Consider the following 24,788-nt stretch of genomic DNA (forward strand, 5'->3'; position numbering starts at 1 on the left):
ATGAAATCTTTGGCAAGCAAATACAATACTCAAACATTCCTTTTCTATTCGAGCGTAGTTTTGCTCCGTTGGCGTCAATGCTCGCAAAGCAAACGCCACAGGCTGTCCCTGTTGCATTAGGCAGCACCCTAATCCATTCTTGCTTGCGTCACTCTGCACAGTGACCCGTTTCGAGACTTCGTAGTGCCTCAGAACAGGCGTGACAGACACCAGGCACTTTATTTCCTGTACAGCTTGGTCATGTTTAGGCAGCCAGTGCCACACACTGTTCTTGTCCAGGAATCGGCGAAGTGGCTCACACAACTCAGACAGCTTGGGCAGAACTTGGCCAGGTATGTCACAAATCCAAGAAAACGCTGTACTGCCTTGGCATCAGTGGGCGTCGGCATGTCTAGTACAGCCCTGGTCTTCTCTGGGTCTATTCTCAGTCCCTCTGAGTATAGTATGTGTCCATGAAACTGAATTGCTTTCAGCTTGAACTGCAGCTTTTGCACACTGAGCCTGAGTCTCACCTCCCTGCACTGCTCCACGAGTGCATGCAGATTGTTGTCATGGTCATGCTCCGCCTCTTCATCGGAGTCCCCGCATCTGACAACAAGAATATCATCTGCAATCGGCTCGATGCCTCTGAGGTCCCGCAGCAGTTCATGTTGCTTACGTTGATAAATCTCAGGGGCCACGGACACCCCAAAGAGAAGTTTCAGCCATCTCATCCTCCCCCAAGGTGTCCAGAACATCGTCAACCTGCTGCTGTCTTCATCAAGTTTACACTGGAGAAAGGCATATTTGGCATCCACCAGTGTAAATATGCGTGCCTTACGCAGTTTGTACGACACATCCTCTAATGTTGGCATAAGGTAGTGAGACCTTTTCAGCGGATTAAGGGGTTTTGGGTCCATACATAATCTGATATTTTCTGGCTTGGCAACTACGACCATGTTGCTTATCCAGGGCGTGGGCTAAGTCACTGGGGTGATATGTCCATCATGTTCATATTTCTCCAGTTGGGCTTTCACTTGTGCCTTCAAGGCTAAAGGCACATTCTGTGGTGCACATTGTACGGGGTGCAACTTGGGTCCAGTACGAAGTGTACATCTCCTGGCACAGACTCCACTGGATCATTGAAAACGTCATAATATGCGCTCAGCAGCTGTTCTTTGGTTAAAGGTCCTTTGAGGCACTGCTCCACTTTGTTTAGCTCCGCTGGTATTGTGACAGTCATGAGTCCTAAGCGCTCACATGTAGAACCAGAGAGTAATGGATTTTGGTCCGTCTCAACATCTTCAAAGACTAGTTTGTGCTAAACCCCCTTAATGACACAGTCTGTGTGATATCACTCCATTGACCTCATTAACTCTCCCGAGTACAGCTTCAGTTGTGTGTTGCTTGCCTGTAATGGGGTTTTTGGTGATATTCTCTCTTTCACGCTCTTGCTCATTACATTGCAAGTTGCCCCTGTGTCGAGCTGGCATTCTCATCTTTTATTATTCAGTCTTAGCTGCACCAACGATTTCTCTCCCTGAGAGTGAGCTGCACTGGTCACTGGTCGTGTGGGCAAGCAGTTTGCTGATGTCAACGTTGTGAACATAGTGTATTTTATAGATGACAATTTGAATGCACAGAGATACCGTGATGAGATCCTGAGGCCAATTGTCGTGACATTCATCTGCTGCCATCACCTCATGTTTCAGCATGATAATGCACAGCCCCATGTCGCAAGGATTGGTACACAATTCCTGGAAGCTGAAAATGTCCCAGTTCTTCCATGGCCTGCATACTCACCAGACATGTTACCCATTGAACATGTTTGGGATGCTCTGGATTAAAGTGTACGGCGGTGTGTTCCAGTTCCTGCCAATATCCAGCAACTTCGCACAGCCATTGAAGAGGAGTGGGACAACATTACACAGGCCACAATCAACAGCCTGATCAATTATTTGTGAAGGAGATGTGTCGCACTGCATGAGGCAAAGTATGGTCACACCAGATATTAACTGCTTTTCTGATACACGCCCCTACTTTTTTTTTTAAGGTATCTGTGACCAACAGATGCATACCTGTATTCCCAGTCATGTGCAACCCATAGATTAGGGCCTAATGGATTTATTTCAATTGACTGATTTCTATTTATGAACTGTAACTCAGTAAAATCTTTGAACTTGTTGCATGTTGCGTTTATATTTTTGTTCAGTGTACAATAGTTTTTGTTATAGAAAATATACAGTACCAGTCAAAACTTTGAACACACCTACTCATTCAAGGGTTTTTCTTTATTTTTACTATTTTCTACATTGTAGAATAATAGTGAAGACATCAAAACTATGAAATAACACATATGGAATCATGTAGTAACCAAAAAAGTATATTTTAGATTTTAGATTCTTCAAAGTAGCCACCCTTTGCCTTGATGACAGCTTTGCACACTCTTGGCATTCTCTCAACCAGCTTCATGAGGAATGCTTTTCCAACAGTCTTGAAGGAGTTCCAACATATGCTGAGCACTTGTTGGCTGCTTTCCTTCAGCTGAGGTCTAGAACTTAGGGAATGATTTGTACCAAATACAATGCTCTTAGTTTTAGAGATGTTCAGGAAATGAAATGAAATATCCTACTTGTGACACAACTAATGTTGTTTCTAAGGCACTGCATCTCAGTGCTTGAGGCGTCACTACAGACCACCTGGTTCGATTCCAGGCTGTATCACAACCGGCCGTGATTGGGAGTCCCATAGGGCGGCGCACAATTGGCCCAGCGTCGTCCGGGTTTGGCCGGTGTAGGCCGTCATTGTAAATAAGAATTTGTTCTTAACTGACTTGCCTAGTTAAATAAAGGTAAAATAATCAAGAGACATGCCAAATGGGAGATATGCAATTTCAATGTTGTGTGAGTTGCTTTGTGTATCACCAAATTTGCTTGAGATGACTTTACTGCAACACTCATCCAAGTTTCTTGACATAGGCGTTTCATAGAGCTGTCAGTCAAGGCGAGCTCATGAATATAAGCTCCCCACCCACTCTTTTTTAAAACTTCCTGGTAGTTAGCCATGAGAGAAAAATTACTTTTTGTTATATTTTGAACATTTCTATCCCCCAAAAATATTATGGGTGAAATGTCAGTCACTCAAAAGGCTATTTTACATGGGAATCAGAATGGCTGTTCGAGACCTTAACTCCTCCTAGTTGTTTCATTTTTTACGGAAACGGAAGGGGTGGTGCACAGGTACGGTGAAATCTCAAAGCTAGCTTTCATCTGGCGGAGTTATTACTTTTTCAGTAAACAATTATGGCGGCCGCGGATCCCCGGTCCTCAAGTGACGGTGGGCCCGCAAGCAGAGGAGGGTTCCCGGATGGTGAGAGCAGCAACGAGCGCGATGGCCCGGGAGGAAGCGGCGGAGAGGGAGAACGCAAGCCAGATCGGGCCACATTCGAATGCAACATTTGTTTGGACACAGCAAGGGACGCTGTTATCAGTTTGTGCGGGCACTTGTTCTGGTACGAGGCGGGGATACTTTTGATCTATCGCAGAGTAGGGAACGTTATAGCCTGCTAGCAGCTTGCTTACATACATAGTCAGCTGGCATTGCCTTGTTCACCTTTCTAACAAATTCCAGCTAACTAGTTTATATACAGTAACAAGCTGGTTGTTTGTTGGATCACACCCATACGTCGATTACAAATGCGCGCACAAGGCTTATTTTTATATAGTTAAACGTTAGCTAGCTAGTTGGCTAGCAAGCAAGATGGCTAACTTGGAAGTCTAGTTAGTAGCTAACGTTAATCACGAGAACGTTAGCCTCCTTTAGTCTATTATTGGATGTAGCCTAGCCATCAGCATCTAGCCAAAATCAATATTGTGGAACTTGATTAATGTCCCATTCCAGCTGCACCTGTGCGCCAGCTACAGCAACAATGTATCAATCTGACGTTTGCAATGTAATAGTGAATGCCTCTCTGGCACACACCTGCTTGCTGCATGGAACTCAGTCAGTGGTTGAATTTCTGCGTTGGGTGTATTAATAACTATTACACACTGGGCAATGGATAACTTTGGTGACCCTCACTCATTCACTAAACAATCATTGATTCTACCAAGCACATATCATCACCGGCTTAGATACTAGCCAATATTGGTACCTGAATCATGTATTACAAACGGCAGGCGTTGACCTTCAAGTTTCTGCAAAGTTGTTGGCTACAGTTGCATTGTTTGTAATGTAAACATGCGTGTATTTTCTCATTGACTCATGGAGTTCAGTCACATCTCCAAGGTTAAGAGTGTGGGATTGGTGTCAGAGGCACTGTCACTGTAGAGGAGTAAGAATAGACCCACAGTGTACTCGACAGCAAAGACTCTCCAGTCCTGTTGAGCAATGAGACTTGATGGAACACACATTCCTGAACTGTTCGCAATGAAAAATAGAACTAGATATTTTATGTATACTGAACAGAATTATAAACGCAACATGCAACAATTTCCACGATTTTACAGAGTTACAGTTCATATAAGGAAATCAGTCAGAAATAAATTCATTAGGCCCTAATCTATGGATTTCAAATGACTGGTCAGGGGCGCAGCCATGGGTGGGCCTGGGAGGACATAGGCCCACCCACTGCGGAGCCAGGCCCAGCTAATCAGAATGAGTTTTTCCCCACAAAAGGGCATTATTACAGACAGAAATACTCCTCAATTTCATCAGCTGTCCAGGTGGCTGGTTTCAGACGATCCCGCAGGTGAAGAAGCTTGATGTGGAGGTCTTGGGCTGGCATGGTTACACGTAGTCTGCGGTTGTGAGGCCGGTTGGACGTACTGCCAAATTCTCTAAAACAATGTTGGAGGCAGCTTATGGTAGAGAATTGAACATTCAATTCTCTGGCAACAGCTCTGGTGGACATTCCTGCAGTCATTATGCCAAATGCACGCTCCCTCAACTTGAGACATCTGTGGCATTGTGTTGTGTGACAAAACTACACATTTTAGTGGCCTTTTATTGTCCCCAGCACAAGGTGCACTTGTGTAATGATCATGCTGTTTAATCAGCTTCTTGATATGCCACACATGTCAGGTGGATGGATTATCTTGGCAAAAGATAAATGCACACTAACGAGGATGTATACACATTTGTGCACACATTTTTTGAGAAATAAGCTGGAACATATGGAACATTTCTGGGATCTTTTATTTCAGCTCATGAAACATGGGACTAACACTTTACATATTGCGTTTCTATTTTTGTTTTGTATACATAATTCATGCAAAGAGGAATGGTGTTAATCTCGATTAAATCTCTATTTCCTTTAGATAATGGTATCAACTAGTGACAAATTATTTGGAGACACGTCTCACTTATTGGTGGTCCTCTGTAGCTCAGCTGGTAGAGCACAGCGCTTGTAACGCCAGGGTAGTGGGTTCGATCCCCGGGACCACCCATACACAAAAATGTATGCACGCATGACAGTAAGTCGCTTTGGATAAAAGCGTCTGCTAAGTGGCATATTATTATATTATTATTATTGTAGAGTAACTCTACTTGAGTACCCCTAGTCCTGTTGAATGCATACCTAAGCTTCCAGTAGCTGATATTGAGCCTCCACAAGGGAGAATGATAGGAAGGAAGCCTCTTTCCCCAGAGCCATGGCTATATTTGAATATAACAATGCAGCTGGTGAGAGTAGTCACATGTTCTGCAGAGCAGACACTCATTTGACTACAGGAGCGTCTCAGTAGTCTGAAGAGGCTCCTTTCCTCTTCTTTGTCGGAATTGGCCTGAAAACCCATGGTAGTTGGAAACAAGCATGTATGGTGGATACTTGACAGGCTGGTGTCAGACAGGCTGGTGGTTGAACCAGTTAGGCTATACTGAAGAATGTAAATGTTTTTTCCCGCATCACTGGAAATCTAGGCCTACATGTATGCACATGTCAGAGCTGTGTGAACATTGTGTATTTGGGTTTTTCATAGGGTGGTTATGTAAGGTCAGACCCTGATACAGTGGGAGGAATGTTGCCAACCCCCCAAAACATTTTTATAGTGTGACCTATACACTAACACGCCTTACCTTTCTTTTTTTTCAATGTAATGCATATCTATTGATCCTCACATTATGTAAATGTAAACCATGGGGGGGGCCCCAGAACAGAGTTTGGGAAACCCAGGGCTACCATTTGCTCTTAGACAGGGTGTCAAATTCATTCCATGGAGGGCCTAGTGTCTGCAGGTTTTAGTTTTTTCCTTTCAATTAAGACCTAGACAACCAGGTGAGGGGAGTTCTTTACTAATTAGTGACCTTAATTCATCAAGTACAATGGAGGAGCGAAAACCCACAGACACTCAGCCCTCCGTGGAATGAGTTTGACACGTGCTCTTATATCAAAAGCTTTGCATTGCATCGAATGCTTTACCATTGAAGAGTCCTCAACGTGTCCTCAATCAATTCCTGTTAGTTAACATGAAGGATTCTACTTTAAGTTGAAGTCATATAAAGAATTTGTCTCATCTAAAAATAGGCTAGGTCACTCTTGAAAAACAATCTATAGCTGAATTCATAATGCTTAAATTGAGGTAGTCTTAGGTAGTTAATGTGGGAATGACTCATTGCTCTTAAGTTGGCTTCATTTTATGTTGTTTGTTCAATATGCCCCTTGAGTAATGTAATTTGTGTAATTTACTTTGGTTAGCCTATTTTCTGAAGGGCATCAGATAAAATACTTGAACATAACATTACTTACGTATAAGGTAAATGAAGAGATAAGACTTGTGTTTTCTTGATGTCTGACACACTACTCAATGGAGGAGGGCTCATTTCCTTGTCGACCCTCCAGTCTTCTCCATGCACTAAAATATTGCAGTGGACTGTCAGTTTGAATGGAAAACCATTTGAATGGAAAACATCAGTCGATATCTGAGACTGCGTTAGGCTAGTTTCCCTAACAAATGATCTAATTTCCATCTAATTTAGCCTACTTAGCACAGGTAGATAGTAGGGCTGACCCCATTTAGTCGACTGGTCTATTGTTTGGTTGATAGGCTGTTGGTCGAGCGAGATTTCTTTAGTCGAGCGGTAGCAATAAATTATTTACTTTTTTCATGGTGTACAAGATGCCTGTCTGAGTGGACTAATCCATTGTAGAGGCCGTGGGGATGGCACAGTCCATCACTCTAAGACATGTACTACTGAAATTGTATATGGTTATATTACTTAAGAACAGTTGTGCAACACTAATAGAAATTAAATTATTTTATAACAAATGCCCTTTCGCCTGCGCTGGATAGCGCTCGCTGTCCGCAGTTCTAAAACACATCAGTGCGCTGTTGAACTGGCGCCTTTTCCTTGAACATGTTGCTATGTACATAATAGGAAAGTTAACCAGTATATTAGTGTTGACAACAATGTGGCGGAGGTAGCAGCGGAGTTAGGAGACGAGAAAACAGCCCTTGCCTTAATAGTCTAAGAAAAATTAGGAGAGAGGAAACCAACTTAATTAGGTCTATAATCAAGCCTAACTGTTAAATGTGCCTGGCTTTATAAATCATCCATATATACAGTGAGGGGAAAAAATATTTGATCCCCTGCTGATTTTGTACGTTTGCCCATTGACAAAGACATGATCAGTCTATAATTTTAATGGTAGGTTTATTTGAACAGTGAGAGACTGAATAACAACAACAAAAATCCAGAAAAACGCATGTCAAAAATGTTATAAATTGATTTGCATTTTAATGAGGGAAGTAAGTATTTGACCCCTCTGCAAAACATGACTTAGTTCTTGGTGGCAAAACCCTTGTTGGCAATCACAGAGGTCAGACGTTTCTTGTAGTTGGCCACCAGGTTTGCACACATCTCAGGAGGGATTTTGTTCCACTTCTCTTTGCAGATATTCTCCAAGTCATTACGGTTTCGGGGCTGACGTTTGGCAGCTTGAACCTTCAGCTCCCTCCACAGATTTTCTATGGGATTAAGGTCTGGAGACTGGCTAGGCCAGGACCTTAATGTGCTTCTTCTTGAGCCACTCCTTTGTTGCCTTGGCCGTGTGTTTTGGGTCATTGTCATGCTGGAATACCCATCCACGACCCATTTTCAATGCCCTGGCTGAGGGAAGGAGATTCTCACCCAAGATTTGACGGTACATGGCCCCATTCATCGTCCCTTTGATGCGATGAAGTTGTCCTGTCCCCTTATCAGAAAAACACCCCCAAAGCATAATGTTTCCACCTCCATGGTTGACGGTGGGGATGGTGTTCTTGGGGTCATAGGCAGCATTCCTCCTCCTCCAAACACGGCGAGTTGAGTTGATGCCAAAGAGCTCCATTTTGGTCTCATCTGACCACAACACTTTCACCTAGTTTAATCTTTGCTATGCTGTAATAAAGGCCTTACACTATTTTAAAGTTAGAACAGCCTCTCTGGTGTTAATTATAATTTATTTAGTGTTTACACTGTTCCAAATTATCCGAAAATTAATATTTATAATAATAATAACCATCCCTTTTCTTGATCTCCTTATTGTTATTATTACTATTTTTGTTATGATCATCATTAAAATAATAAGTAATGTCATTATAATTAGTAGGCAGTAGGCTTAGTATAGCAGCCTTCTATAACCACCATTGAGCTGTAGGCCTTAGAGCGCATCCTGTTTAGTCTTAATACTGTAATTTACAAAGGCCTACAGTGCATTCGGAAAGTATTCAGACCCCTTTTCTTTTTCCACATTTTGTTACGTTACAGCCTTATTCTAAAATTGATTTTTAAAACAATTCCTCATCAATCTACACACAATACCCCATAATGACAAAGCAAAAACAGGTTTTTATACATTTATGCAGAAGTATTAAAAGTAAAAAAAAAAAAATACCTTATTTACATAAGTATTCAGACCCTTTGCTATGAGACTCGAAATTGAGCTCAGGTGCATCCTGTTTCCATTGATCATCCTTGAGATGTTTCTACAACTTGATTGGAGTCCACCTGTGGTAAATTCAATTGATTGTAAATGATTTGGAAAGGCACACACCTGTCTATATAATGTCCCACAGTTGACAGTGCATGTCAGAGCAAAAAACAAGTCATGAGGTTGAAGGAATTGTCCATAGAGCTCAGAGCAGGATTGTGTCGAGGCACAGATCTGGGGATGGGTACCAAAAACTCTGCAGCATTGAAGGTCCCCAAGAACACAGTGGCCTCCATCATTCTTAAATGGAAGAAGTTTGGAACCACCAGGCCTTTTCCTAGAGCTGGCCACCCGGCCAAACTGAGCAATCTGGGGAGAAGGGTCTTGGTCAGGTTGGTGACCAAGAACCAGATGGTCACTCTGACAGAGCTCCAGAGTTCCTCTGTGGAGATCGGAGAACCTTCCAGAAGGACAACCATCTCTGCAGCACTCCACCAATCAGGTCTTTATAGTAGTGGCCAGACGGAAGCCACTCCACTCCAGTCTGCCAAGCGTCACGTCTGGAGGAAACCTGGCACCATCCCTACAGTGAAGCATGGTGGTGGCAGCATCATGCTGTGGGGATATTTGACAGGGCTTGAGAGGATCTGCAGAGAAGAATGGGAGAAACTCCCCAAATACAGGTGTGCCAAGCTTGTAGCGTAATACCAAGAAGACTCAAGGCTGTAATCGCTGCCAAAGGTAGAAAGTACTGAGTAAAGGGTCTGAATACTTATGTAAATTTGATATTTCAGTTTCTTATTTTTTTAAATGTGCAAAAAAATCTAAAAACCTGTTTTTTTTGTTTTGTCATTATTGGGTATTGTGTGTAGATTGATGAGGAAAAAACAATTTAATCAATTTTAGAATAAGGCTGTAATGTAACAAAATGTGGAAAAGTCAAGAGGTCTGAATACTTTCCGAATGCACTGTATATTTCAATAGTTATATAGGCTACTGTATCAATCAATCAATCATTCATTCGTTCATGTCATCACACAGCATATGGAGTCATTCATGATTTGAAATGCAAGCAAACATTAGATTTAAAATAAAATAACAAAGTGACCCTTGACTAATTGGCATAAACAATAAATAAACCGTTCCATTTCGAAAATTGCATTCACAAATGAATGCGAATGTTTTTAGTCTTTGCTGTAATAAATGCTAAAAAAATCAAATTAAAATAAAGACTGGTACGCTTAATTTATTTTGTGTTATTAACATTGTTCCAAACGGTCCGAAAAATTATATCGTAATCTGTACAGCACTTGTTTAGCACACATAATATGCACGCAGCGCTTGCTCCTTACCTTATTTTTCTTGATCTCCAGTATTTTCCACAACTAGTCACACATCTGACTTTCCCTTTACCTCCTGAGAAACCAGTAAACATTCCCCAATTTCGAGTTTATTTGTCACGTCCTCTGCATCCATTTAGCTGTCAATGTGTTACGGTGTTCGGAGTTTGTTATAACCAATTTATTGACGTGATTATCATAGGCTATAGGTCAGGCCCTATTGGTCACGTGCATTCGATGCATACATGTCACGTAAAGAGAGCAAGGGTTGAGGGAATAGGGAATGTTTTTCCTAAATAAATTAGGGATTTCGGTAACAGAACCTTTCAGTCAAATGGCTTTAATTATGTTGCAGCTTCAGCAACACAGACAGTGCGATAAACACTGTTGATGTTCTGTGGTGGTCGCTGCAGCAGGGAGGAGAGAGACAATGGGTGCTATTCTCTATTAATTTTTTTACACAGCGCAGCAAGTTTGAGCCCGGCACAATCAAATCAATTGGGATTGGACTCCCTCTAGTCATTTGTGTCTTTTTAATTATTTAATCAAACAGTGCGCTTAAAGCATCAGACAAGCTTCCTGCATATAAACTCAGCAAAAAAAGAAACGTCCTCTCACTGTCAACTGTGTTTATTTTAAGCAAACTTAACATGTGTAAATATTTGTATGAACATAAGATTCAACAGCTGAGACATAAACTGAACAAGTTCCACAGACATGTGACTAACAGAAATTTAATAATGTGTCCCTGAACAAAGGGGGAGGGGGAGGGAGGGGGGGTGGGGGGGGGGTCAAAAGTAACAGTCAGTATCTGGTGTGGCCACCAGCTGCTTTAAGTACTGCAGTGCATCTCCTCCTCATGGACTGCACCAGATTTGCCAGTTCTTGCTGTGAGATGTTACCCCACTCTTCCACCAAGGCACCTGCAAGTTCCCGGACATTTCTGGGGGGAATGGCCTTAGCCCTCACCCTCCGATCCAACAGGTCCCAGACGTGCTCAATGGGATTGAGATCCGGGCTCTTCGCTGGCCATGGCAGAATACTGACATTCCTGTCTTGCAGGAAATCACGCACAGAACGAGCAGTATGGCTGGTGGCATTGTCATGCTGGAGGGTCATGTCAGGATGAGCCTACAAGGAAGGGTACCACATGAGGGAGGAGGATGTCTTCCCTGTAACGCACAGCAGCGAGATTGCCTGCAATGACGACAAGCTCAGTCCGATGATGCTGTGACACACCGCCCCAGACCATTACGGACCCTCCACCTCCAAATCGATCCCGCTCAAGAGTACAGGCCTCGGTGTAATGCTCATTCCTTCGACAATAAACGCGAATCCGACCATCACCCCTGGTGAGACAAAACCGCGACTCGTCAGTGAAGAGCACTTTTTGTCAGTCCTGTCTGGTCCAGCGATGGTGGGTTTGTGCCCAAAGGTGACGTTGTTGCCGGTGATGTCTGGTGAGGACCTGCCTTACAACAGGCCTACAAGCCCTCAGTCCAGCCTCTCTCAGCCTATTGCGGACAGTCTGAGCACTTATGGAGGGATTGTGCATTCCTGGTGTAACTCTGGCAGTTGTTGTTGCCATCCTGTACCTGTCCGCAGGTGTGATGTTCGGATGTACCGATCCTGTGCACTGCGAGGACGATCAGCTGTCCGTCCTGTCTCCTTGTAGCGCTGTCTTAGGCGTCTCACAGTACGGACATTGCAATTTATTGCCCTGGCCACATCTGCAGTCCTCATGCCACATTGTAGCATGCCTAAGGCACGTTCACACAGATGAGCAGGGACCCTGGGCATCTTTCTTTTGATGTTTTTCAGAGTGAGTAGAAAGGCCTCTTTAGTGTCCTAAGTCTGTACGTTGTTAGTGTCTTAACGACCGTTCCACAGGTGTATGTTCATTAATTGTTTATGGTTCATTGAACAAGCATGGGAAACAGTGTTTAATCCCTTTACAATGAAGATCTGGGAAGGTATTTAGATTTTTACGAATGATCTTTGAAAGACAGGGTCCTGAAAAGGGGACATTTCTTTTTTTGCTCAGTTGATTGATTAAAATACATAGGATGTGTCTATATACATGTTTTAAAATGTGAAGAACAGACGACTCTCGGTCGACCAATATTTTTTTTTTGTCGGGGACAGCCCTAGTAGCTTGACTAGAGTACACACTTCACCTGTCTCCCACAAATGTCTAATGTGCAGTCGCTACTTCTGCTCTCTTTCCACTGGTGCCCAACTGTAAGCTCTTCACCTGGCAAAACCCTTAAAACCCTCCCAGAACTATGTTCACTGCCCAGCTCTACAAATGTTGTTTACACTGCGTCAAGGCCACAAACGGGTTACAGAATGCAAATCTATGGCAGGCTGGCAGCCCATGTGTTGTCACCATAGAAATAGAAAACTACACTGAACAAAAATATAAACGCAACAATTTCAAAGATTTTACTGAGTTACAGTTCATATATATAATTTCAGATCATGAAACATGTGACCAACACTTTACATGTTGCGTTTATATTTTTGGTCAGTGTAGAATGGACAGCCCCATTTCACCATTGTCCGAGAGGCTTTGTCTGTTCAAGACCTATTTCTATGATTGTCACGTACATGGTAGCACTCTCTGTAACCAGGGTTTTTAGAACGACCAATGCCGTGTTACTGTACATGTACCATCCTGCTCTCTCACAATGCATTAATCTGGCCAGCAGCGAGGCGAGACTGCTAACGAGCGATGACCGATGGAGCTAAATAACATTAACGATGGGGAGCCCGGATGATTTTAATCACTCACATCATTAAGGTCAGAACAGGGTAACCAGTTGCGCCCTGTAGGTGGGGGCCTACTGGAAAACCAAAGTCTAGTACACTAATTAGGCCTATGGGAGTCTCAATTGCGTACTCCTCGCGTCCTCTCTCCTCGCCTCCTTCTCAAAACCCATTGGAGGAGAAGGTCAGAGGGGCGGGACCTCAGCTTTCTCATCCAATGGGTTTTGAGAAGGAGGCGAGGAGAGAGGAAGCGAGGAGTATGCAATTGAGAATCTCTGTGTGTCAATTTAGACTCGATGAAGTAGGCCGCTAGGAGGTTGCTCCAAATGTCACCATGTTTCTAGGTGACACCATTCATAATACCCACATTCATCTATTTCTCTTTCTCTCTTTCACAGCTGGCCCTGCCTTCATCAAGTAAGTATGCCATTTAAAGGTGTTCTCTTTAGTTTCACAGTAGTGGTAAATATCAGGCTACACTTTTTCTACTGGTTGAAACCAGCCCTCAGTCCCTGTCCGATGACATGAGCTGAGACCACCTTGGTCAGTCAGTTGATTTAGTGCAGCTTAAAGTTGATAATGTTCTCAAGGTCCCATTCATTACACCAGTGTTTACTGTGAACCCCCTTTTTGTCTTTGAGGTGCTTTAGATTATAGCACTAGCTCTACGTACATTGCACCGTGCATAATATTGCATATCCTTCTCCTTTATTGTCTGAGAATCAGTCAATGTTTTTCTTTCATTAGTTACTGAGCTAACTCTGTTGATAGAATAGTGTCAACACTACTGTCTTCAGTGCCTTGTGTACCCAGCTGTTCGTATTTGACATTGTTTTGTGCTATATTGCACAACTCTTATTGCTGACACAGAAAGTGCATGGTATAATGTGGAGTTATTTTGTATTTTTTGTCAAATAAATCATTCTACTACAGTATATTGATTCATCCTTCCACATAACACACCACAGCACATAGATCTACCCTGTGTGTTGCACATTGTAGTAAGTCAGTGCATGCCAATAGAATGCATTGAACAGACAGTACAGTATGGCTTCTGTCTCACTGTCTCTCTTTCTCTCCCTCCTCGGTCTGTGTCAGTGGTTGGAGACGCGGCCCAGCCAACAGCAGTGTCCTGTGTGTAAAGCAGGCATCAGCAGAGAGAAAGTCATCCCCCTCTACGGCAGAGGGAGCTCCAGCCAAGAGGACCCCAGGTACACTGTGTGTGTGCATGTGTGTTTTGAGTCAGAGCGTGCATAGTTGTGAAACTGCATTGGTTAACTGGTATTTCGTCCTCCAGGTTGAAAACCCCGCCTCGTCCTCCGGGACAGAGAACAGAGCCAGAGAGCAGAGGGGTGAGTCTTCCTCTCCTCTTAATCGCTTACATTTTAATTTATGTTTAAAGAGATACTTTGGGATTTTATCATTCTAGCAGATATCCAGAGACTTCCAGTCATTGCGCTAACGCTAGTTAGCATTGGCTCGCAGAACTACCTGACTTCCTTCATACTGGACACAGAGACATAGAAATGGTATCCACGAGTTCATTGGGAAGTAGATAAAGGGCCTCTGCCAAAATCCCGAAGTATCCCTTTAATATGATTGTTTATCACATGGTTATTTTGTGTGTTCACTCTATTTGTAATGAGAGACCACTATTCCTTTATTTCCTCCTCTTCTTGCAGCCCTTCCAAGGGTTCGGGGACACTGGCTTCCACATGTCCTTTGGGATCGGTGCTTTCCCTTTCGGCTTCTTCACCACAGTCTTCAACACCAACGACCCCTTCCACAGAGCAGGTATGTATGTACGTACGTACACACACACACAACCATCCATTTATTCCTTGATGCGATAGCTATTGACTGATCATTGATATGTTATCACTGTTCCCCAGATGCATACGCAGCCGATCACCAAGGCAACGGCAACCCCAACAACGGCAACAACTGGAAGGACTCTCTCTTCCTGTTCGTGGCCATCTTCTTTTTCTTCTGGCTGCTGAGCGTGTAAGGGAGAGGAGGGAGAGAGGGAGGAAAAGGTGTAGGGATGGGGAAATTTATTAAAAAGCTCACACTCATATACACACACGTCAAAACATCAGGAACGACTGGCTTACTCAATAGTGGCTCATTCCACGGAGGGCCTATGTACTTGGTTGATGGATTAAGGTCACTAATTAGGAATTAACTCCCCTCACCTGCTTGTCTAGGTCTTTATTGAAAGAAAAAAACAAAACCCACAGACACCACGCCCTCCATGGAATATTTGACACCTCTGCTTTAGACTATAGATGGGTGGTGGTGGGATGACTGGCAGTTCATTCTTAGCAAGATATTTCTAATGAAGGAAACACAAACCAGTCAAAAATATTTGTGTATCCCCCAAATGATTTACGAGACTCACTTGGATAGGGAGAGTACACTGAGACACCACTCTGTGGGGGTGGATGATACCCAAGCGTGAGGGTGAGTAAAGCGAAGTCACTATTGCCCTCTTTCTGTGCGTTTGTACATAAATGCAGACACACACAGTGGATACCCAGGTTGAGGCGTAGGGCGCTGGCTGACTTTTAGGGATGGGACTGGTGGATAGACTGGAATCAGTGTTGAGATAAATAGTCAATATTAAATGATTGGAATAAGTTAATTAAGGGAGTCTTTAAGTAACTTTACTGTACCACAAGACCTATGTAATATGTGGTTAGCGTAGAACTATTTAGACATAATGTTTTTGCTCCTTGAAGGAATTTCAGGTTTATTCCCCAATTAGAGCTAGTTTGAGTTTTAAGGGAGGGTGGTAATGGGATTATAACCTGATACCATTTTTAAAAACCACTATAGCCACCAAAGAGTAACATTTTACCGTCAAGTACGATTTGGGGAAAATGTATTTGGATATTCCTGTTTACAATTTAACTGATTAAATCATTTTAATCCATAGATTTACGAACACAATTTATGAATATTCTGTAGACTAGTGTACAGATGGGTACTCTAACAACTTTATATATTATCTTAACAAACTGCCATTGCACTGTGAAGTCCTATAGAGAAGACAGACCTAATAATGTGGATTGGAGCTACAGTATAGTGAATATAATCACACGATTTAAGAGTTCTTTATCATATAGGTTAACAGACTAACACTGTATTGTAGAGTCATGAGGATAGTGTATGGACAGTATTGGATTGTGTACAGTTGTGCTTTGTGGAGAATTGGCCACATATGAGCAAATACTCTGGGGACAACTTTTGGAACATTTAAATCTATCAATCAAAATGATCTGGAATAGAATTGAACACGACACAGGATCATTTGTTCTGGATTAAATGTTCTGAAAAACTGGCCCTGGGGGCTTGTACAGTGCCTTGAAAAAGTATTCATCCCCCTTGGCGTTTCTCCTATTTTGTTGCATTACAACCTGTAATTTAAATGGATTTTTATTTGGATTTCATGTAATGGACATACACAAAATAGTCCAAATTGGTGAAGTGAAATGAAAAAAATAACTTGTTTCAAAAAATTCTAACAAATAAATAATGGAAAAGTGGTGCGTGCAAATCTATTCACCCCTTTGCTATGATGCCCCTAAATAAGATCTGGTGCAACCAATTACCTTCAGAAGTCACATAATTAGTTAAATAAAGTCCACCTGTGTGCAATCTAAGTGTCACATGATCTGTCACATGACCTCAGTGTATATATACACCTGTTCTGAAAGGCCCCAGAGTCTGCAACACCACAAAGCAAGGGGCACCACCAAGCAAGCGGCACCATGAAGACCAAGGAGCTCTCCAAACAGGTCAGGGACAAAGTTGTGGAGAAGTACAGATCAGGGTTGGGTTATAAAAAAATATCAGAAACTTTGAACACTGAACAAATGTCACTATTTCTAAAACAAGCCATAGAAAGTTGGTTGCAATTTCAATTTAATCCTCCAGAAACGACAGAAAAAATAATGCAACAAATATTGTGGTTAAATTCAAATATACTAATTGACAAAAAACCTTTATTTTTTGACAGAATGTTTAAAAAAGGTATAATCTTCGTAAATGATATCATCGGTAGGACTGGTGGAGTTATGACGCACATGCAGCTAACAAAAACATATGGAAATGTCTGCTCTACCCAAAATTACAACCAAATAATTGCAGCCTTACCGCAAAAATGGAAGAGGAAAGTGGAAGGGGGAGAAAGTAAGGAACTTGTCTGTCAGCCTTGCATTAAAGAATATAATTGGTTAAGGAAAACTGTGATAAATAAAAAAGTATATCAGTTTCACTTAAGGACCAAAGGATTGACAGCCAGTCCCATATAGATTGCAAAATAGTTGGGAAGAGATCTTTGATGTACCGATCCCATGGCATAGTGTTTATGAACTGACACGCAAAACGACACCGGATTCAAAAATTAGAATCTTTCAATTTAAATTATTATATAAAATTCTTGCTACCAATAGAATGTTATTTATATGGGGGATACAATCTTCCCAGCTCTGCAGATTTTGCTGTGAAGAGACGGAATCATTGGATCATTTGTTTTGGTTCTGTCCATTTGTAGCTTGTTTTTGGACACAGGTCCAGGAATGGCTAAAGGATTGCAATATTTACCTGGAACTAACCTTGCAGATAGCATTACTGGGTGATCTGAAAAGCCATAGTCAATCAATCAATAATATAATAATACTTTTAGCAAAACTGTTTATTTTTAATTCACAATCTGTAGAAGCAATGAGAATAGAAAGGTTCAGAACTTTTGTAAAACATAACAGTACGGTTGAAATATATATGGCAAATAGAAATCCTATATGGATGGTGTTAAGAGATAGATGGGAGGTATTGAATGGAGTTGAAGGATGGGACTAATAACAAATAACAACAAATAATAACAAAGATAGCTAATAATGTAAAGCATACTGTGTCCATAATAAGTATATAGGTTGTATGTTGGGAGCTTTTGGGAAGGAGCACAGTTAGAAAGATATGGCATATAGAAGCAAACCGGATGGACATCATGAAAATGATCGGAGAGGTTGAGAGTAGAAGAAGTTCAGGAGCAAAATTTTTAAAAATAAAAATAAATAAAATATATATATATATACAGGTAAAAGTCAGTAAATTAGAATATTTTGAAAAACTTGATTTATTTCAGTAATTGCATTCAAAAGGTGTAACTTGTACATTATATTTATTCATTGCACACAGACTGATGCATTCAAATGTTTATTTCATTTAATTTTGATGATTTGAAGTGGCAACAAATGAAAATCCAAAATTCCGTGTGTCACAAAATTAGAATATTACTTAAGGCTAATACAAAAAAGGGATTTTTTAGAAATGTTGGCCAACTGAAAAGTATGAAAATGAAAAATATGAGCATGTACAATACTCAATACTTGGTTGGAGCTCCTTTTGCCTCAATTACTGCATTAATGCGGCGTGGCATGGAGTCGATGAGTTTCTGGCACTGCTCAGGTGTTATGAGAGCCCAGGTTGCTCTGATAGTGGCCTTCAACTCTTCTGCGTTGTTGGGTCTGGCATTCTGCATCTTCCTTTTTCACAATACCCCACAGATTTTCTATGGGGCTAAGGTCAGGGAGTTGGCTGGCCAATTTAGAACAGAAATACCATGGTCCGTAAACCAGGCACGGGTAGATTTTGCGCTGTGTGCAGGCGCCAAGTCCTGTTGGAACCTGAAATCTCCATCTCCATAGAGCAGGTCAGCAGCAGGAAGCATGAAGTGCTCTAAAACTTGCTGGTAGACGGCTGCGTTGACCCTGGATCTCAGGAAACAGAGTGGACCGACACCAGCAGATGACATGGCACCCCAAACCATCACTGATGGTGGAAACTTTACACTAGACTTCAGGCAACGTGGATCCTGTGCCTCTCCTGTCTTCCTCCAGACTCTGGGACCTCGATTTCCAAAGGAAATGCAAAATTTGCTTTCGCCAGAAAACATGACTTTAGACCACTCAGCAGCAGTCCAGCTCTTTTTTTCCTTAGCCCAGGTGAGACGCTTTTCGCGCTGTTTCTTGGTCAACAGTGGCTTGACACGAGGTATGCGGCAGTTGAAACCCATGTCTTTCAAGCGTCTCTTGGTGGTGGATCTTGAAGCCCTGACTCCAGCAGCTGTCCACTCCTTGTGAATCTCCCCCACATTTTTGAATGGGTTTTTTTTCACAATCTTGACTAGGCGCGGTGATCCCTATCGCTTGTACACTTTTCTGACCACAGTTTTTCCTTCCCTTTGCCTCTATTAATGTGTTTGGACACAGAGCTCTGAGAACAGCCAGCCTCTTCTGCAATAACCTTTTGTGTCTTTCCCTCCTTGTGCAATGTGTCGATGGTCGCCTTTTGGACAGCTGTCAAATCTGAAGTCTTCCCCATGTTTGTGTAGGCTTCAGAACTGGACTGAGAGACCATTTAAAGCCCTTTGCAGGTGTTTTGAGTTAATCAGCTGATTAGTTTGTGGCACCAGGTGTCTTCAAAATGTAACCCTTACACAATATTCTAATTTTGTGACACACGGAATTTTGGATTTTCATTTGTTGCCACTTCAAATCATCAAAATTAAATGAAATAAACATTTGAATGCATCAGTCTGTGTGCAATGAATAAATATAATGTACAAGTTACACCTTTTGAATGCAATTACTGAAATAAATCAAGTTTTTCAAAATATTCTAATTTACTGACTTTTACCTGTATATATATATATATATATAATAGAATTATTGTAAAAGTAACTCTGTCCATAAGGTGTAGATAGTAAGTATAGACCGGAAGTAGAGGCCTGGGCATTGTTGTTCACTAATTTACTCCAAGTAGGGAAAGGATGGTGGGGTTGAAAAGTAATAAAGGGGAGTATATATATAAAAAAATATAAAAAAAACATGGGGGATTGGAAGTGATGCAGACAATTACATTGATAGAAGATACAATCTATCTGCAATATTAAGCTGATCCATTCCCCCAAAAAAAAAAAAAAAAAAGAAAAAGTTGTGGAGAAGTACAGATCAGGGTTGGGTTATAAAAAAATATCAGAAACATTGAACATCCCACGGAGCACCATTAAATCCATTATTAAGAAATGGAAAGAATATGGCACCACAACAAACCTGCCAAGAGAGGGCCGCCCACCAAAACTCACGGACCAGGCAAGGAGGGCATTAATCCGAGAGGCAACAAAGAGACCAAAGATAACCCTGAAGGAGCTGCAAAGCTCCACAGCGGAGATTGGAGGATCTGGACCACTTTAAGCCGTACACTGCACAGAGCTGGGCTTTACATAAGTGGCCAGAAAAAAGCCATTGCTTAAAGAACAAAATAAGCAAACACGTTTGGTGTTCGCCAAAAGGCATGTGGGAGACTCTCCAAACATATGGAAGACTGTACTCTGGTCAGATGGGAAACTGGTCAGAATTGAAGGAATGATGGATGGCGCTAAATACAGGGACATTCTTGAGGGAAACCTGTAACAGTCTTCCAGAGATTTGAGACTGGGACGGAGGTTCACCTTCCAGCAGGACAATGACCCTAAGCATACTGCTAAAGCAACACTCGAGTGGTTTAAGGGGAAACATTTAAATGTCTTGGAATGGCCTAGTCAAAGCCCAGACCTCAATCCAATTGAAAATATGTGGTATGACTTAAAGATTGCTGTAAACCAGCAGAACCCATCCAACTTGAAGGAGCTGGAGCAGTTTTGCCTTGAATGGGCAAAAATCCCAGTGGCTAGATGTGCCAAGCTTATAGAGACATACCCCAAGAGACTTGCAGCTGTAATTGCTGCAAAAGGTGGCTCTACAAAGTATTGACTTTGGGGGGGTGAATAGTTATGCACGCTCAAGTTTTCTGTTTTTCTGTCTTATTTTTTGTTTGTTTCACAAGAAAAAATATTTTGCATCTTCAAAGAGGTAGGCATGTTGTGTAAATCAAATGATACAAACCCCCCCCCAAAAAAAATCCATTTTAATTCCAGGTTGTAAGGCAACAAAATAGGAAAAATGCCAAGGGGGGTGAATACTTTCGCAAGCCACTATAGCTGGGCACAGACCTACACAGGAAAAGATGACAGCAGGGTCACGTTCATTAAGGCACAACATAGCAAAACATTTTGCAACAGAAAAAAAAACGAGTGTTTATTGGACAAATTCAGATTGTACCTCTGTTTCACTCCATTTTTTTTACAGTTTTCTTCCATTTTGTGCCTACTGAACACAACCCACGTGCAGAAGTCAATACAGTGTTTGCCAGATCCTTTTTGACTCAAGTCAGAATGAGTATTTGATGTCATTATCATCTGCAGCCAAGAAAATAACATGAACTGTGCCCAATGTGACATGGACTATTATCATATTATGATTTCTATTGCAATGAGTGTTTCTCCTGATTGTGTTTGTGTGTGTATACATTTGTATAAATGAATATTGTAAATGCTGTTTTTATGTGTTTCCGAATGACCAGCCATGGGAATGAGACAAGATGTGAGAGAACCTGACAAGCACGTCATGATGTGGCCGAGTCCCCCTCTTCCACTCAGTGAAAGACAAGTTACTCTTCTGTACTCGTTAAGGGGATAAGTAATTTCCTGCATATCACTGTCTGATCAAGCTAAGCATTTGTATTAGGGGTCTATTGTGACACAAAATAAATTTAAATTACATTTGTATTGCGAGTCTTTTGCAAGACGAAACAGTGAGACATTGTGCAAAACCAAATGGTCACAGAGCTGTGGAAATGATGTTTTCCTGCGATCTGAATAAATAGTTGTTTAATACATTTAATGTGGCCTGTGTTGTCTCATAGTTCTGTGCACACTTCTATTATGAAGTTTACATTTTTATTAAATGTCTAAATATCCTGAATTGTGAAAGACAATGGGCGAGGCACAGATGGGATTCATTCAATCACAAATAACACACTAGATCCATGTCAAGCATAAAATAATTGCTCAGCTTCATTGTAACCTAAATTAGCTGGATCAGGTGTATCCAATCTATTACTATGCTTGTAATATGATTGTAGTCGAGATGACCATATGATTAACAGAACCTTTTGCACAGGTTATTGTATACCCCCATGCTGTACCAAACACTGCAATGTAATGCTATTACAAATGTCTCAACAGTAGAGGCTCTTGTACTGGACCATTGAATGATCACGTGATAAGTCTCTCCTGTTAGTAGATCACATGATACAACACATGACTGCAAACTCCCACATGCATTCTCTCTGGGTCTCAGGAGACAAGAGGTTGAGGAATGTAGTGAGATTTTGACATATTGGGTAGTACAGTATGTGAGGTAAATTAACATTGATCCTTGACAACTGAAAGTACTGTAGTTGTGTTGAGTGCGTGCAGCCTAATGGATGGATGTGCTCGCTCTAGACTGAATTTGATTTGTTTCAGGGTCCAGTACTTAATAAGAACATAAATAGGGGCCCAGTCCAGACTGGTCTCATATACTAGGCGTGATATAGTAAATGTAAATCCAGGACACTCAAATTAGTATGGTTACATAAGACACAAGGTTGCTTAAGGAAAAAACGAAAGTAGGGTGGGTGGACGTATAACGTGAACGTCTAGCAACCAAAAGGTTCTACATTCGAATCTCATCACAGACAACTTAAAAAATGTAGCTAATTAGCAACTACTTGCTACTTTTTAGGTACTTTGCAACTACTTAGCATGTTAGCTAACCCTTCCCCTAACCCTTTAACCTTAACCCTAACCTTATCCCTAGAGCTAGTCAGCGTTAGCCAACAACAAATTTGAATTCGTAACATATCATACGAAATGGATTGTCTTTACATACAGAATAATACGAAATGCTCAGATCACATTGAGACACCTCATACATCTGACTTGCTATAAGTTCTGCTAAAGAGAGCTTTGTCTTCAGCTCCCATGTACAAGGGTCTGCAGCCTGCAAGTGTCTCATAATTTTCAGAGCATTTCAGAAGATCACATGCACCTCTGCTTCAAGCTGATGTGTGAAATAAACCAGAGCTATTTTCCAATAGAGCAATCAATCATTGCACAAGGAAATTACAGGAGTGATGTCAGCATGGGAAAAACGAATAATAAAGTTTTATATATAATCATTTACAATCAAGTATTTTATTGTATTTTTATTAATACAAAAATATCTACAATAATACATAACATCTAAGAAAATAGAATCATAATAAAACTGCTAGTGTTACTTTAACAAATAAAAAAACTAACACAGACCTTAAACTGAAATCATATACAGAGTACTGAGGATCATAAAAAAAGTATTAAACAGTTATGGCTAATAAATAATTTGTTGACTTGAGAAAACGGTCTCTTTTCTGATAACAAATAAGCACTGTGAGAGAATAAACATTTGGTTTTGGTCAGAGTAATAAACAGCTCTAGTTTTGGTCACTTAAAATTGTTAGAAGGAATAGCTGGAATTTAAGAATATATCTCACACAAGTAATCTTTCACATAAGCATGGACACAATCTCAAATTGAAAGTGCAAAAAAGTTATCCATTTTGTGTCAACGTTGACATGTCAGAAGGGGAAAAACAGAAGGAATGATAAGGCTGAAAGATACACAAATATTAAAAAGGTGATATTTCTAGGATGTTGCGATGTTTCTAGGATATTGAAAATGGCTGTGCGGTTCTAATTCATCTCAAGGCACTATTTCATCAATCCTTTCCTTTGTCCTTTTTAGGTCCCTTGTTCTTTTTATTTAGGATTTTCATCAGGTTCTTGGACATGTAGTATGGCTTCTGCATCGTTCCGTCATGTCGCTCCAAGTCCTCCACTGTGAGAACGGGAGAGAAGAAAGGAAGAGAAAATCAATAAGCATGTTGGAAAAGAGTGTTCAGTAATACAGTAATATGTGTTGCTGGAGGTGCTCTACTCACAGAAGCAGAGGAAGAGTGTGTCCACACACATGTTGTACACACTGAAAAAACCATGAGCAATGAGGTACGCTCCCACCACAACCACCTGTTACCACAAAGACATATACACCACTGTCAATTTATTTCTCTAACACACATTTAATTCTCTTTCACTTCCACTATGGAATACCATTCGGAAAGTATTCAGACCCCTTGACTTTTTCCACATTTTGTTATGTTACAGCCTTATTCTAAAATGGATTCAATTGTTTATTTCCCTCAACAATCTACATACAATACCCCATAATAACAAAGCAAAAACAAGTTTTTAGATATTTTTGCAAACGTATAAAAAAAAAGCAGAAATATGACATTTACATAAGTATTCAGACCCTTTACTGAGTACTTTGTTGATGCACATTTGGCAGTGATTACAGCCTCGAGTCTTCTTGGGTATTACGCTACAAGCTTGGCACACCTGTATTTGGGGAGTTTCTCCCATTCTTCTCTGCAGATCCTCTCAAGCTCTGTCAGGTTGGATGAGGAGCGTCACTGCACAGCTATTTGCAGGTGTCTCCAGAGATGTTCGATCGGGTTGAAGTCCGGACTCTGGCTGGGCCACTCAAGGACATTCAGAGACTTGTCCCGAAGCCACTCCTGCGTTGTCTTGGCTGTGTGCTTAGGGTTGTTGTCCTGTTGGAAGGTGAACCTTTGCCCCAGTCTGAGGTCCTGAGCGCTCTGGAGCAGGTTTTCATTAATGATCTCTGTACTTTGGTCCGTTTATCTTTCCCTCGATCCTGACTATTCTCCCAGTCCCTGCCGCTGAAAAACATCCCCACAGCATGATGCTGCCACCACCATGCTTCACCGTAGCGATGGTGCCAGGTTTCCTCCAGACGTGACGCT

At 41.5% G+C, this 24,788-nt stretch overlaps 2 protein-coding genes across 2 annotated transcripts in view; one reads left to right on the forward strand and one right to left on the reverse strand.

Moving 5' to 3' along the window:
* Positions 1-3,087: 3,087 nt before the first annotated feature.
* On the forward strand, positions 3,088-21,777 carry LOC121586363 (E3 ubiquitin-protein ligase RNF5). Its single transcript, XM_041902986.2, has 7 exons — positions 3,088-3,490; positions 13,395-13,413; positions 14,095-14,207; positions 14,294-14,348; positions 14,679-14,790; positions 14,889-15,000; positions 21,463-21,777. Exons 1-7 carry the CDS (start codon positions 3,282-3,284, stop codon positions 21,494-21,496), a joined length of 654 nt encoding a protein of 217 aa, XP_041758920.1. The 5' UTR covers positions 3,088-3,281; the 3' UTR covers positions 21,497-21,777.
* A 1,409-nt stretch (positions 21,778-23,186) lies between these two features.
* LOC121585559 (choline transporter-like protein 4) overlaps positions 23,187-24,788 on the reverse strand; it is a 40,675-nt gene continuing 39,073 nt past the window's right edge. Inside the window, exons 21-22 of the mRNA XM_041901880.1 lie at positions 23,904-23,988; positions 23,187-23,800 (exon numbers count right to left, since the gene is read on the reverse strand). Of these exons, the coding sequence (XP_041757814.1) occupies positions 23,682-23,800; positions 23,904-23,988 (204 nt within the window). The 3' untranslated portion in view covers positions 23,187-23,681. The remainder of the gene's footprint in view (positions 23,801-23,903; positions 23,989-24,788) is intronic.

Source organism: Coregonus clupeaformis, chromosome 17 (genome assembly GCF_020615455.1).
Source record: "Coregonus clupeaformis isolate EN_2021a chromosome 17, ASM2061545v1, whole genome shotgun sequence".
Classification (NCBI taxonomy): domain Eukaryota; kingdom Metazoa; phylum Chordata; class Actinopteri; order Salmoniformes; family Salmonidae; genus Coregonus; species Coregonus clupeaformis.